At 45.3% G+C, this 15,469-nt stretch overlaps 1 protein-coding gene across 10 annotated transcripts in view; it reads left to right on the forward strand.

Moving 5' to 3' along the window:
• Window positions 1–15,056, forward strand: part of jam2a (junctional adhesion molecule 2a) — a 15,674-nt gene extending 618 nt beyond the window's left edge. Inside the window, exons 1-12 of one of the 10 annotated variants that reach the window (XR_013936519.1) lie at window positions 1–10; window positions 5,004–5,069; window positions 5,185–5,295; window positions 9,086–9,235; window positions 9,312–9,499; window positions 10,099–10,201; window positions 11,473–11,580; window positions 11,747–11,762; window positions 13,746–13,817; window positions 14,061–14,094; window positions 14,241–14,332; window positions 14,441–15,046. The exon at window positions 1–10 is cut by the window's left edge and continues 403 nt beyond it. Coding sequence is in view for 3 of the 10 variants with exons in the window: in XM_080493202.1 (XP_080349328.1) it covers window positions 1–10; window positions 5,004–5,069; window positions 5,185–5,295; window positions 9,086–9,235; window positions 9,312–9,499; window positions 10,099–10,201; window positions 11,473–11,580; window positions 11,747–11,762; window positions 13,746–13,817; window positions 14,061–14,094; window positions 14,241–14,279 (897 nt within the window). In the remaining 7 variants the exon portion in view is untranslated. Of the gene's footprint in view, window positions 11–5,003; window positions 5,070–5,184; window positions 5,296–9,085; window positions 9,236–9,311; window positions 9,500–10,098; window positions 10,202–11,472; window positions 11,585–11,746; window positions 11,763–13,728; window positions 13,818–14,060; window positions 14,095–14,240 lie in introns of all 10 variants that reach the window. The other 9 variants (XR_013936523.1, XR_013936520.1, XR_013936522.1 and 6 more) reach the window with 9 other exon arrangements.
• The last annotated feature ends 413 nt before the right edge of the window (window positions 15,057–15,469 follow it).

Raw genomic sequence — 15,469 nt, forward strand, 5'->3', positions numbered from 1 at the left:
CTGATGCAATGTAAGTGGAAACTCTGGTGTGTGTGTGTGTGTGTGTGCGCGCGCGCGCTCCTCTGGCAGCAGCATTACTGTTATTGTTGTTGTTTATCATACAGGTTACAAGTGTGTGCGGGTGAATGTTTGTTTGTGCGTGTTTAAGTGAAGTCCTGGCACGTTAAAGCCCCCCCCCTCAGTGAGAGTGGGCCACCGTGACGCTGCAGCCAGCCTGGGTCCCCTCAAGTTGGCCCTGAAGTTGCCTTGGCAGGGCTCCACCTCGGGGTGTGGGCGCAGGGCGCTGCTTCTCTGGCACGAGAACAGGCAGATCTGTGCGTGAGCTCAGCCGCTTGGATTAGCACCAGCAACCTCAAGCTGCTCTTGTGGGGTTGTAGTTTCATAGGAAACAAAATAAGTGGAAGTGAAGGAACCTGCTCCGATTGTGTGGCGTGACGGGCAGGAGGGGAGCGCGCGGCGTGTTGACGGTCTGACGTGGATGTGAAGAGACAGTGAGAGTGAGTGACGCACAGTTTGTTTCCACATGTCACCACCTGTCAGGTCAGGAGGTCACAGAGGTGTGTGTGTGTGTGTGTGTGTGTGTGTGTGTGTGTGTGTGTGTGTGTGTGTGTGTGTGTGTGTGTGTGTGTGTGTGTGTGTGTGTGTGTGTGTGTGTGTGTGTGTGTGTGTGTGTGTGTGTATCAACCTCCCTGTTCCTCTTGCAGGCTGTGGCTGCCCGGGACAGCTGTTGCTCACAGTGTTACAGTCATACAAGCAGGCTTTGTTCGATTGGAGAGCTCACACACACACACACACACACACACACACACACACACACACACACACACACACACACACACTAACAGAGGCGTCATCCGTCCTGTTTTCCCTCCGTCCCCCCTCCCGGCCTTGAGACGTGCGTGTTGTCCACGTTATCTTCATCAGGCAGCCGGACAGGACGTTTCCTTTGGGTGCATCTCGCTCCCTCTTTCATTTGTTCCCTGTTAATTTGAATAAGTGCCTTAATTATGAGTGTGCCATGCCTTTGACCCCGGCACAGGCCTGGCACCCCCCCCCCCACCCCCCACCCCCCACCCTCAGTAACACTCTGTACGGACCACATAATGAGAATTACACTGCATGCCAAGGAGCGAGCCTGACATCCTTCTATTTTTGCTCAGGCAGGAGGGTGGCTGTGAATTTAGGCTCTGTCATTCTGTTTGCTGCTTTTTAACACCATGCACACACTCTGTGTGTGTGTGTGTGTGTGTGTGTGTGTGTGTGTAGTTGTTGCTATTGTTAGATGTTTCTGAGCTTCAAAGCATCAACAGGCCTGTTTTAATTACCACAGTGTCTTATCTGATGCAGAGCTGCAGGACCACCAGAGACCCGCCGCTGTGATGATGCACGTGTGAAACATCGACCCAGATATTTCCAGAACCCTCTTTCACTCTGCGATCTGGACTTGTTGTCATGGTCTTGCCTCGCCATGCAGACTGTGTTGACTGGATGGGCGGCTGTTGAATATGGATTCAGATGGTGACTCCTCACGCTGTGTGTTTCATCCATAACTCTGCTGGATCCACGGCCACACGTGGAGAAATACCACAGATTTGTGAATAATTACACTGATATTATACATGTTGGCTGCAGATGAGCGTGGCGCCTGCTTCCTGGTCTCACTCCTGTTGGGTGACATCTTGGGCTGATTTTGCGTGCTGGTGTAGAAACGGCTGAATTGACGTGGATTGGATGTGACGTGTAGGTCAGATCTCACAGTTTTACATGCACGTTTGTTTGTCGGTAGTTTGCGACTCCCGACGCTTGAAGAAACGTGTTCGGAGCCCGTCGAAGATCCAGTGTATTTGTGCACTTTCGCTTTGTTTTCGCATGAGAGGAGGATTATTTCTGTGGTGTCTGATCAGTCTCCCCCCTCAGCCTCTCCAGGTCTCCAGGTAGAGGTATTGACTTTTTGTGTGTCCACTGTACATTTGGATGCCTCCTGCGTGTCGCATCTCCATGCACCACGTGAGCTGCAACGGAGGAGCATAATTGAAATGACACATCCGTGGCTCAGTGGGTCAGCCCGTGCGTGCTGGCAGACATTGGCGTGCGAGCGTGACTAAGGTTCTGGACTTCTTGGACAGCGGAGTTGTGGGAGACCGTTGGCTGGAGCCGCCGCGACACTGAAGTGATCCGAGCCGCCATGTGTTCAATGTCCGCTTCCTCGTCTTTGTCGTTAATTGAGGCCTCTGAAGCTGACGGAGCTCACTACAGAGGCGCCCTGCTCATTTTACTGATGTATGTGTGTGTTTGTGTGTCACTCACTCTCTCTCTTTCACGCGCACGCAGAAGCACACCCAGGACGAGGAAGCTGTCAGCCCTGCTTCATTTCCTCTCCCTCAAAGAGACACCCTTCAAGGTGGCGGCAGGCCTGGTCTCACACTATGTGACAGAGCGTCTCCCATTCACAGTCCCACTGTCTGAGAGGATCTCCCTCGCCTTCAATCCCACTCTCTCTTTTATTCATCTCTTGTCCCCCCCTCTGCCCGGTCCCCTCGCCGCCTCGCTCTCCTCCACTCTCCATTTGGATTCTATTCTTAGGGCCGCTCATCTCTCCTTGATCGTTCATTCTTGTCCCCCTTTTAATCTCATTGTATCTCCCTCCCTCGTCTTGTTCCTCCCCCAGTGAGACAAAGCTCCGTCGAGGGTGTCGTGGTACACCAGCCGAAAAAACCCTCCAGGATAATCCTGTTACGCCGCTGCAAGGCAGCGTGAGCGAGGCGGAGGTTGCTCTGCTAACTCACCCGGGGCCGGGGGGTTGGTTACTTTAGATGGTGGCCAGTTGAGGAAAAAGCTTTTAAAGAAGTTACTCTCCGCCGCTCTTTGCTCGATGACATTATTATTGAATAGGTGCTGTATATTTAACGGCCAAAGCCTTCAGTTCTCTGGGCGTGTGAGACCTTTGGCCTGAATGCTGGGATTGTCCAGTCGTCCAGCCGCGGCCGTCATCCTGTTTTATTCCACGCTTCCTGCCCTTTGTCTCGGCTTGGCCTACATTGTTCCACATCACCTCTCTCTCTCTCTCTCTCTCTGCAGAGGAAACTCTAAGTCACAGACTGAAAAGCTGCAAACAAACAGGAAACTGGACAGTTTGTATTTTTATATTTAGGATAGTTTGATTGCGTGGCGACATTTGCATTAACAATGTCAGGAAAGTGTGTGTGTGCCCGCTGAACATGACATCCTCATTACGCCAGATCAGAAGTCTGTAAGAAGTGTTTTAAAAGCCCTTAATGTTCGGGGGAGGTACCTCAGGGGCCCATTCAACATTTATTATGCACTTTCAAAAATGCAGAGCCTCCAGTCTGACAATCCTGTTTCTTCCTTAATTTGCAGATGTTTGGAAGACGTTTCACCCCGAACGTTCGCCATGAAAACTCTGCTGCTGGGTCACGGCAGTGAGTTTAGCTCTGGTGGGCTGCTGAGGTGACCAGCAAGTAAAAGAGCTTTCTGATTACAAAACTAGTATCTCACATTTTAGTCCCACGTCTTCCATTGTTGTTTCAGGACAGAGCATCCTGTATTGGAGTTAAAATGTCTTACTGACAGATGGAGACCAAATCTTTTAAAAAAAATCCATTTGGCATGATCAGAAAGCTGTTTTGAATTTGGTTCACAGTTTATTTTTATTAGCACAGCATTTCAAATGAATCTCTGATTCATCCTACTTGGACGGGCTTGACCTATTTCAAGCATTCAAGCGTGAAGCGATGAGTTTAAAAAAAAAAAAAGTGTGACATCACCAGCTTTTTATGTATATTTCTTGCCAACACTGTTATTCCCCATTCCCAGTGCCTGTAATGTTTTGCATCCAGAGTCTTTGCCATTCAGCGATGGATATTTACACGAGACATTAGTATGCAGACGGCGTCCTGAACTTCAACCTCTGCAAATAAGAAGTGCTAAACAGGAGTGATCCAATATCTCAGTCGGTCTTTTCACATGTGCTGTAATTAGCTGGTTCCTCCTTCAGATTTCCTCATTTCTGTCTTCAGATATCATTGTTCATTAGAGAGCTCTGTGTGTGCTAGTTGAGTCTTTAAAGGGAATCCGCATCTGGTTTCAATGAACAAAATCTGTCATAAAAATGTTTGTTTGAACAAAATCCATCCTTATTTGTTGTGGGAGAAGAAATTTCCTGGACACACATTTCTACTTCTACAGTACTTTGCCCTAGTTGTTACGCTTGAAGTATAAAGTACTGTGAAAATCTGTTTAATTGATATATGTGACATATTGCATCACTGCCTGACTTTAAACGAAACAGGACCCGATCTGCTGGGTGAAAAATCAGGGTTCAGTGCCTTTCTCTGGGACATTTTGGCTCATGGGCAGGGCAAGGTTGAGGATTGAACCGTCAACCTTGGAGAATGACCCACCTCATCAGCTGATCCAGGGCTGACCCACATGTCAAACCCTTAATCCAATCCGGCTGAGTTGTAACAACAATGGGTCTGGAGCTTAGGTGGGTTTGATCGTCGGACTTTATGTTTGAACTCAAACTGCAGAAGTTGAACCAGAGAACACGTCCGTCCTCACTTTGTCTCAGTGGAAAGTTTCCTCTGTTAAATCTCTGTAAGCCAATCAGAGCTCGGGGAACACACTCACCACTCGGAGTATCATTGACACGCAGACGGCGTGGTGTCCGTCTCCGGCTCCGTGAGGTTAATCTGGACCAGGCAGGAGTGACATGATTGTTGACCTTGCACTAACCCTCGTCGAAGTAAACATACGTCAGGCTGCTCCTTAAACCCGCAGGATTAGAGCGGAGGAGGGACTAAATCCTGGCCTCACCTCCGACCTTCAGGAGGAGCACGACTGTAGTCTTCACCTCTCACAGCAAAAAAAGGCGTTTTCTAGCAGTTTGCACCTTGGCCTCTTTTGGATGACGAGTGAAAGTCTTCTAACCGCCCCTCTTCCTCCCCCCCCTCCTCCTCCTCCTCCTCCTCCTCCTCCTCCAGGTTCCCCCTGCGCTCCCGTCACAGTGTCCACCAACAAACATAAGGTGGAGGTGCGCGAGTTCTCAGGTGAGCTCATCTCAGATACTTTGTTTTGTTAGATTCCCCCTGACAGCAGCAGAAAGCACACTCTATAAATAGAGCCTAGAACGAATATGTGACTGGTGACGCTGGCTGTTTTCAGATGCCGAGCTGTCCTGCATGTTCCGCACAGAGAAAGACCAGAACCCACGCATCGAGTGGAAGAAGAAGGGCAAGGATGTTTCCTTTGTGTACTTTGATGGACACTTCAGAGGTGAGACGACAGCGCGGCACTCTGGATCCCCGCAGTGACTAACAGGCCATTTGTTTTAATCAGCTTGCGGTAGCAGCTGAGGGGGCGTGAGGCCACCGAGAGAAAGAGTGATGGGTCTTTGGCTCAGTGTGTGTTGGAATGGCGTCGAGGCAGAACCGTCTTCACCTGTCTGCTGTCCTCAGTCTCACTTCTCTGTGGTTTCGAGGATGTGAATTTAATGGGGGGCAATAAATAATGAATCACACCGCAGCTCTCACCTGGTCACTCCGTTCCACACATTATTCAGTGAGCTGGACAATTTTCACAACTGTGGCGAAGCGTTGAAACGCCGTCGACCTGCTCCCTTCAACTTCTAACCTGCTTTAAAGCAGGACTTCACTTCTTATTTTTTACCAGACAGCTGACCAGACTGATGCCCTCCCTGCAGTCTCTCCACAACTGTGAGAAGTTAATTACAATGACAGAACACGTACATTTTTGAGAAAAACCTTGGAGTGCACAGGAAGAGGCCAGTTTATATTTAGAACAATGCTTTATTGTTCACATATATAAACCATTGTACAGTGAAATTTCATCTCTGCATTCAACCCATCCCAGGGAGCTGCTGGGGTCAAAGGTCGTGCTCAGGGAGCCACAGTTGGACAAGGATTATGTATGTAGGAGAAAACAGAGATTATGGATCTAAAATCCAAACAGGATGGAGTGTATAGCTCAAGACCAAGGTGTTTTGTATTGGATCAAACCAGTAGAAAGGATGAGATCAGGATGACTTACATTGGATCAGTATACAGGTCAGGATAGTATCTGAAGGATCAGACCAGGGTGAAGCATATGGGATGTAACCAATATATAAGGTGAGGCTAGAAAGTCACAAGCATTATGTATGTAGGATTAAACAAAGAGGATGTATATAGGATCAGACCGGGATGAGACCAGTTTCCAGGATGAGCCCAGGATATAGGATCAGATCAGGATGATACCAGGCTGATGGAGGATCAGACCAGTATATAAGATGACACCAGTGTATTAACATGATGATGATGTATACAAGACTGAAATAATGTATGAAATGTGACAAAAGCAAATAATAACAAGGTTGTGGTGCAAAAGCGAAGCCCAAGTTTGACATTTAGTTTGAATAAGATGTTTTTCACGATTAAAACAAAATTTCACTATACAACCACCCCTAAAATCCCTTTTATTCCTGAATACTGTAATTCACTGTCAGGTTCACCGGAACGACCACGCTGACTTTATGTTCCGGCTTGTTCTGCGCATGCGCCACCCGTTGACTCGTTATCATAGGGATGTCAGCTTTTTATTTTATAAATAAAGATAAAACATGTGAAACTGAAGAAAACAAATCGGACCAAATTAAATCGTCTGGAATCTGTCGGGAGATGAAGTGAGATTAAAATGGGGAGGGTGTTGGCAGCATATTTTGTAAACGTGCCGTGAATTAGCATTGTGCTAACGGGAAGAGCTAACAGCTCCAGAAAGAACCCACGTTCAAGAAGAGAAAGCACCACAACGGGTAAGAAACGACAGGAAAGACAAATATATAACGTTTCGACATGACAAGTTTTCATATTTTGGGTTCCGTTTCGTTGACGGTAACGTTAGCGATAGCTGGCTAACATGCTAACGACGCTACACAGGTGTGTTGATTAGACATGCTAATGAGTTAGCACAGCTGTCTTCAAAAAAATAATACAACTTTTTATTACATATTTTTATCTTAAGAATGTAAATGGTTTTTTTTAAATATAGTACTAAAATGCACGCTTCATGTATTAATAGCAACATATTGCTCTTCAGTACATAGCACACCTGCTCAACTTGATAATTGCAGGTAAAATACGTTTAATTTTAGAATTTAGACTAGAATTGTACTCTGCTTCAACTAAACTAAAAGTACAGCTCCTGGGAAAATACTCAAGTAATAGTACAAAGTTGTAGAATAAGTATAACTGAGCCTAATAGCAAACATCAAATCAATCGATATAAAATATTTAAGGTCAAAATCTATTTCCCAAACAGTCAAATATGTAAAGAACACCACAGTTTTGTTTTATAAAGAAATGCAAATAGAAATTTTATTTTTAAAGGCTCTAAACATACAATGTGAATGTCCTCAGGTATATTCTTGTTATAGCAGCTCAGTAGATTCACACTGGAAAGTATTCTGTGTTATAATGACATACTATTACAGAATACTCTTTGTTGTCTTTGTTAAAAACGAGTGCATGTGTCACATGATGTAAATTTATAAAGAGGTAGAACACTTAAAATAGAGTGATAGAATGCCTAAAATACTCTGATATAAAAAGCAGTGAGTTATTGCACACTTTAATTAGAGTTGTAATGATCTGTTTATAGTGATTGTGGCTCTGAGATAGAAGCTGGTTCTGTCTGTTTCACTGTTTATCACTGAGGATGATCTTCTCTTTTCTTCCTAATGAACAGAACTGTGATTAAATAGTTGTCAGTTGTAGTTAATGTTTGATTAACTTCTTCTTTAAGCTTCGCATGGTCACGTCAACACTTGTTTTGCTTTGACTTAATGTCTCCTGGCTGTATTATACGGAAAAATGTTTGATACTCAAGTGGGGTGAGGAAACTTTATTTGTATCACATATTAAAGCAACAAGGCAAAACCAATAAGTTTAGATAAACAACGATGCAGATAATAACAAGTAATTGTAATAAAACAAGAATAAACATTGAGTATTTAAAGAAAAATGTGATGAACACAACAGAATAATAATGTAATGTTCGACAAGATCATTAACTCGAGATCAGGTGAATCATTATAAGGTCATGAATTTAAAATAACACAATTTAAACTTTATTTATACAGTTCTTCTAATAGAAATACAAGATCTCATTTCCAAGAGAGACCTTAAAACACAGACACAAAGTTGTTTTAATACCTGGTAAGTCTAGATAGAGTATCTGTGTGTAAGTGTACATGTAAACAGCCTACATAGGATTTGTAGTAACTTTAAAAACACAGAAGTGAAAACAAACACTGTTGTTGTGTAATTTAGTGAGACAGAGCCAAAGATCAGGAGGTTTTATTTGGGCTTGCAAAGGAAACAAACACAAGTCAGCTGAGTGAGTGAGGCTGTCGCTCCGAATAGAAGCTGAACTTCTCTGCTTCAGTCGAGCCAGACACCAGAATAATATGTGTTGTTGTTCACGTCAGAGGTTCTGACTCCTCTCAATGCCACAGTACTATAACCTAACCACTGTGTCCACATATTCCATCAGTTATGATGCTTTCATTCCAAAAAGTGTCACAAAAATGTGTATTTCATGTGGTTAATTTGTAAAGTTACCGATCAGACAGAAAACTCCCATCAGCTGTTGTTGTTGTTTATTCTCCTGTGATGGTCACTGTGAAGGCAGATCAACGTCTTCTACCTCACAAACATTCAAAATCATCATCAGTCTGATTCCTCTCAGAAGAACCAAACTCTTGTTCACATTTTACACGTTGTTGTTTCTGTTTGTGTTAAATCTCAAACCTGTAGCAGGTATTTATTAATATATCTGAGATGAGTTGTTTGTTTTAACAGACCTCAAATACTACAAATATATTGATCAAGTTAGGATTAACTTTAACCAGCTGATGACTTGTTTTAAATAATCTACCAGAAGAGGTTGCTCCAGAATCACATGACGTGTGTGTTGGTGTGTGTACCTGCAGCAGGTAGTGTGTAACAGTGTGTTTCCAGAGGCTGCAGCCTTCAGTGAACGAGCAGTGACCCGGTGTTCTTCCCCTCAGGGCCGTTCGAGGGCCGGGCCTCCATCGACGGGGCCACGGTGATGCTGCACCGGGTGACCCAGGAGGACGCCGGCGAGTACCGCTGTGAGATCAGCGCTCCCTTCGACTCGGTCAGCCTGGGGGAGACCAACGTCACGCTCAAAGTCCTCGGTACGCCGGCCCCTCGGTGCCAGACCTCCTGCTGAGCGGCTGCTTTTCTAAACACGGTCCTGATTCTCCTCCCCAGTGCCGCCACACACTCCGACCTGCGACATCCCCAGCTCTGCGGTGACGGGCTCCGTGGTGCAGCTGCGCTGCCGGGACCAGCAGAGTATCCCTCCTGCTACCTACTCCTGGTACAAGGACAAGCAGCCCATCAGCGTGGCGCACCACGCCAACGCCACCTACGTCATCAACTCACACACTGGAGTGCTGGTGGGTCCATTCTTCTCTCTTTTCTTCACATGATCAATATGCAGGGAGAAGTGTGTGTTGCGTTTAGGTGCATCACGTAACTCTGACCTTTCTTTGTTTTTTCTTTTTAAATTTGGTGTGGGTGGCTTATATTCTGGTGCGCTCTAAGTCTGGAGATGACGGTAATTGTTCAGGGATGGATAGAGAAATTGGTAATAGAAATTTTTTGCAGTGTTTTGTTGATATGGTCGTGTTGAACATTGCGTCTGTAATATACACAAAGGGAAGAAGAATCCGTGATACAATTAGAGCTGAATTTGTCTTTTGTGCTGAAAAACTGTAGAATGAAAGTTGCAGCTGGAACAAACTGGATGAAGTGAATATATTTTGATAAGGTTCCTTCAGGATTACAAGAAAAAGTTTTAAATGACTTGAACAAACCGATAATTCTCCCTCCATACAGAAGCAGATGTGAGTGAACGTTTAGAAATGAAGCAGCCAAACCTGAGCTTTGTTACAAAAACCTTTTTATTAACTGTGAAGACTGTGAAGGCGTCATGCATGTGTGTGTAGATGTCTGGAGTGTGATGTTTTCTCTGTGTGTGTGTGTGTGTGTGCAGGAGTTCAAATCGGTATCCAAAGAAGACTCGGGTCAGTACAGCTGCCTGGCGACTAACGGAGTCGGTTCACCCAAGATGTGTGAGGGCAAACGCATGACGATAGGTGTGTTGGTGTGTTTCCTTCTTCCTCACACCTTCCAGCTCTGACAGAGTCGAGGAGGCAGCAGAGAACAACACACACACACACACACACACACACACACACACACACACACACACACACACACACACACACACACACACACACACACAGAGAGAGTCCGTGTCAGACAGGAAGCTACATTAACCCTTTAATCCCTCACAAGCAGAATAAAGTTTTAACTCTATGACCCATTCAAACATTATTGAATAGTTCTATTGAACCAGGTGAGTGGTGGAGAGTTCACAAGGAGTCCTGTTGGAGACGGTTACGATTCCATGTAAAAAAACATAAAGAAAACCAAACACAAATTAAGAAATATACAACAATCCTTTGTTAAAAGAAGCTTCAATAATACGCTGATGTTGTTTAGTAGCAGAGGAAAAGACACGGATTGTTCAGGTGATATAAATGGTGAGTGAACTTAATAAAATGGCAGTCTTTAGTTTTACACCTTGATTTGCTCTTGTGCTTCAGTAGTTTAGTGATTTCACCTCCTTTATTACCAGTCAGATCAAACTGTCTCCCTGCAGCAGCAGCAGGCAGGTGGACCGACAAATCAGCAAACACATCAACATCCGTTACATTATCTGAATTAAACCACAAACATTTCCTGCTTCGTCAGAATCGAGCTCTTGGCTACCACACTTCAGTCTCTGGTGGTGAAAGTTTCTACTCGAAAGTAAAAACATGAAGGACTGCTGCTGTGTTATATAAAGTAAAGGATTAGTTGGACTTTATATCTTATATAATACTGATTGTTCCATATCTGTGTTGTAGTTTGAGGAAAAGGAAGAGGAATCTTCAGTGAACAGAAGCGATGTGAGTGCAGACGATCACTGCTGGTTTAAAGTCAAACAAGTCGTTCCAGTGACGGTCACTCTGCCAGGCTGCCCAGGAGAAACACTCTTTCTAAAATACCGGTTTCTGAACGAGGGTTTAACAGGACGTCTGGAAGTGAAATGTTCATCAATTAAAACACATCATTACTAGTAATGTGTCACCGGTTCAGCGAGGCTGTCCTGCAGGCTTTTCATGAGTTTCTGCTCCAGTTGAGGCCAGAAGCTGAAAATAAATGAAGAAAACGGCAGAATAAAGACTTTTTCCTATGAGTCACTGGAATCCCGTCTTTACACGAGACAAAAGGACCTGTGTTGTTGTTGTTGTTGTTGTAACAGAAAGTCTGACATGAAGTGCGTCTGCCGGTCGTAACTTTAACTCTGGTGTGTCTCCAGAGGACGTCAACATCACGGCGGTGGTGGCGGCGGTGGTGGTCGTCTGCCTGCTTGTGGTCATCTGCAGCTGTGGAGGACTCGTCTTACACCGCAACGGCTTCTTCAGCCGTGAGTCCACGCACACACACACACACACACACACACACACACACACACACACACACACACACACACACACACACACACACACACACACGGAGACATTTATTCTTCTTCATACATGAATGAGAGTGTGTTTTCTCTCCCCCGCTGCTCGTCCCGACTCGTCCATCAGCAGGACACAGAGGAAGGTAAGAGCCTCCTGATTGCATTAACATTGACGTGAACAAATAGGCTAATACCACACACACACACACACACACACACACACACACACACACACACACACACACACACACACACACTGGGGGGTGGGAGCTGCATCTGTGTGCTGACTCAGGACTCCTGAGAGTGACAGCTGGGAGTGTGTGTGTGTGTGTGTGTGTGTGTGTGTGTGTGTGTGTGTGTGTGTGTGTGTGTGTGTGTGTGTGTGTGTGTGTGTGTGTGTGTGTGTGTGTGTGTGTGTGTGTGCGTGTGTGTTTAAAGTCATTTGTGGCAACAGATGGAAAGTCTCAGAGAGAGTTGGACTGATTTCCACAGGAGGACGATGTGAGACAGAAGCAAGTCGCTGCAACAAGATTGTAGAATAATTAGCTGGTGTTAATCAGCGAGCGGGAGAATGTTGGCCGAGGAAAGAAGAGCAGGCAATTAAAGAGATTCACTGCTGATCTGGAGGATCATGCTGTTGTGTAACACTGAGCTCTGTGTGTGTGTGTGTGTGTGTGTGTGTGTGTGTGTGTGTGTGTGTGTGTGTGTGTGTGAGTGAGAGATGGCTCAGTAGCTGCTCACGTCCTCATGTGACTCGCTGGGCTTGTTATTTGGCTCGTTGCTGAAGAGTCTCCTTGAAGCTCTTTGTGTCCGTCCACTTCTATTTCTACAACACACCTCTTCTCCCTCCTCCTCTTCATCGTAAAGACTCAGACAGAGTGACTGGATTTGTGAAGCTGCGATGGCTGACAAACGTCCTTGAATACAATGACACACACACACACACACACACACACACACACACACACACACAGTTCCATAATTAATAGAGGAGAGAAGATCAAACAGGTCCAAATAGATTTAATAATAATTGTAAAAATGAAAAGTCTCAGATGGTGGAACCACGTTCTCTGGAGAATTCAGCAATGCAAATAAATAAATGTATATAAATGGGATAAATTCAAAGTTATCTACTTGGTTGGAAGAGAAACTAATAGTGTGTGTGTGTGTGTGTGTGTGTGATCTTTTCCTCGGGCCTTCAGGTGCAGTTTATTCTCTATTACAAGCTAAAAACATGGATTCCTGAGGTGTTCAGGATCAGCTCAGCTGCATGCAGCTCTAATAGCAGTGTGCTTTATTGAGCGTCACACATTGAGGCAGGAGTCAGACTGTTGGTTTGCTGCATGTGTTTGGCTGCATGTGTTGCTCAGACCGAGCATCGTTCATGAGTTCATAACTGGAGGAGCTTGAGGCTTCATGTTTGTTGCTGCAGGCAGAGTTCAGCTGCATCATGAGAAAATCAAACCTTTTTCATTTAGGAAATGTACGTTTAAATGTGTTTTAGTGGACGAGAAGTCCTTTCACAGTCATTTATTTCCTCTCAGTGCACGTCGATATATAAATCAATTTAATCGATATGGATATATCCCGGTGCTGCAGGTCTTTAATGTTAATGAATAAATGGCGGTGAAGCTGCACAAAGCTGATAAGCAGCCGATCAAAACGATCAGCTGTGTTGAAGGCAGAGAACGACTTTTTCCAGGACTCTGATTGGCCATCCCGTCTTCCTGCTTCCCGTTACACTGCCCCCTACAGGTTTCGCTGCTCTGCACCAGGTGGATATGTGGGACCGTGTCAATAAAGATTATTTTGTAAACACAGACGGGGAAATATCAGTTTTTGTAAAAACGAGGCCTCGAACTGAGCAGGACCAGATTGCCCAGCGGGGGGCGTTGGTCACATGCCGAAGGGGAGAGCAGCCATTTTGAATGTCCTCCGACGTTCTCAAACAGACGTTATGAATTCTCTGAGGGTGGGAGGAATGAAATATTACCTGGAGTCTTTCTAGTCGAGACGTCCACATTGTTGAACACTACTGGTACGTGTGAGCCGGCAGCAGCGACTAACCTGTAGCGTGGAGCTCGTCCTGATGAGCCATGTAAAGTCCAGACTGATAACCCCCGCAGGTCCTTCTGGATCTCCCAGTGTCACGGTGCAGCGCACATCAGCAGCCAAACTCTGCACAGAGCAGACGACACGTGAGTCCAGTCGTCAGTGAGCTGCTAACAAGATTTCATCTTCACAACAAACCAACAACAACAACAAACCTTTAACCTCACCTGGGTCACTGTCACAGTCAAGTCAGGACACATAAACACACACACACACACGCACACCATGTCTTTACCTCCCGTCCAAACTTTTTTAACTCGTCAAATATTTGAGTTTGGTCTTCTGCTTTGTTGATCCTGTTGGAATGAACTGAACTCTTTGTGTTTCAGGTCCAATGTGAACTACGTCCCTCCACCTCAAGAAGTAAGTGTGTGTCTCTGTTTATGTGTGTGTGTGTGTGTGTGTGTGTGTGTGTGTGTGTGTGTGTGTGTGTGTGTGTGTGTGTGTGTGTGTGTGTGTGTGTGTGTGTCCTGGACTCCGCCTGCACTGACTCCGCTCTCCTCTCTCAGCCGCAGGATTTCAAACACACGCAGTCCTTCATGCTGTGAGAAGCTGGACGCGTCGCCGCTCCACGAACAAACAAACAAACAAACAAACGAAGGTGCCACTGACACACTGACTCCTCTCCTCTCCTGGTCTCTCCTCTTCTCCTCCTGGACTCTCATCTGTCCATCTTCCACAGTCGCTCTCTTCTCGCTCTGCTGTGCAGCTCACCTCCTCAACATCTGACGGGATCAAGTACTCTGCTTCCCCCTGGTGGTCTGATGGTGACTTTACAACCGAGCACTTTCCTCTTGTTTTCTTTTTACCAAAGACTGATGTTCCACTTTGTTTGAACTTGAATCATGACGAGGGGATTCTCTTTAAAGCCATAGGGAGATCAGTTTCAGTGTTTCCAACCCACTCAAACTTAAATACTTAAATACAGCTTACCTCAGTCAACATGTCGTCTTCTGCAAAGATCCGAGTAACAACCAGAAGCCACTCGAGCCAAATCCACTGCGACCGACCGACAACCCAACACACCGAACATCAAACAGCCCAACAACCCCATCTCATCCCAATGTGCCTGCATGGTCTTTTTGATAAATATCTCTACTGTATACCTTGTGCCTTTTTAATTTGTCTGTCATATTTATCTATGGGATCACACTTTTTTGTAAACAACTTGCCTTACTTCTTTCTGTCTTTCTATGTTTGTGCCACGTGGTGATCAAACGGAGTGTCTGTTTTTAGATGGTCTGAATGAACCGTTCCATTTGATTTGAATGGTGTATCAGTAATAAACTTTTTATATTCAATGCCAAACAACGCCACCAAACGTGATTTAAGCAGTCTGCTTTCATTTCTCAAAATATGACCTATTGCAGGAGTCCTGCAGGGTTTCAATGTTCCACATGAAGGTGTCACCATGAAGCTCTGCAGCCGATAACGAACCGATCCAGACATCGAAGCTGAGCAGGATCTAGTGCCACTACTCAAATAGTGTTAGTCACAGTGTGTGAGATGTAGACTACACTTCAGACTGACCTGAGCTGAGCTGCTGGTCGTCACATCCTGAGCCTGGAGAAGCAAAGGAGAGAAGAAGTGTCAGCACGTATGAACATCTGGAGTTAATTGAAAGAGTTCTGTTTACCTCACAGCTTCAAGCTCTCAGTTTTCTTCAGAGAAAAGAAAAGCAAAGATTAGTTCTCACTTCAACACATCTGATTGTATTGGTCGGGCTGCAGAGCTTCAT

The sequence above is a fragment of the Lipophrys pholis genome (genome assembly GCF_963383615.2).
Source record: "Lipophrys pholis genome assembly, chromosome: 23".
Taxonomy (NCBI): Eukaryota; Metazoa; Chordata; class Actinopteri; order Blenniiformes; family Blenniidae; genus Lipophrys; species Lipophrys pholis.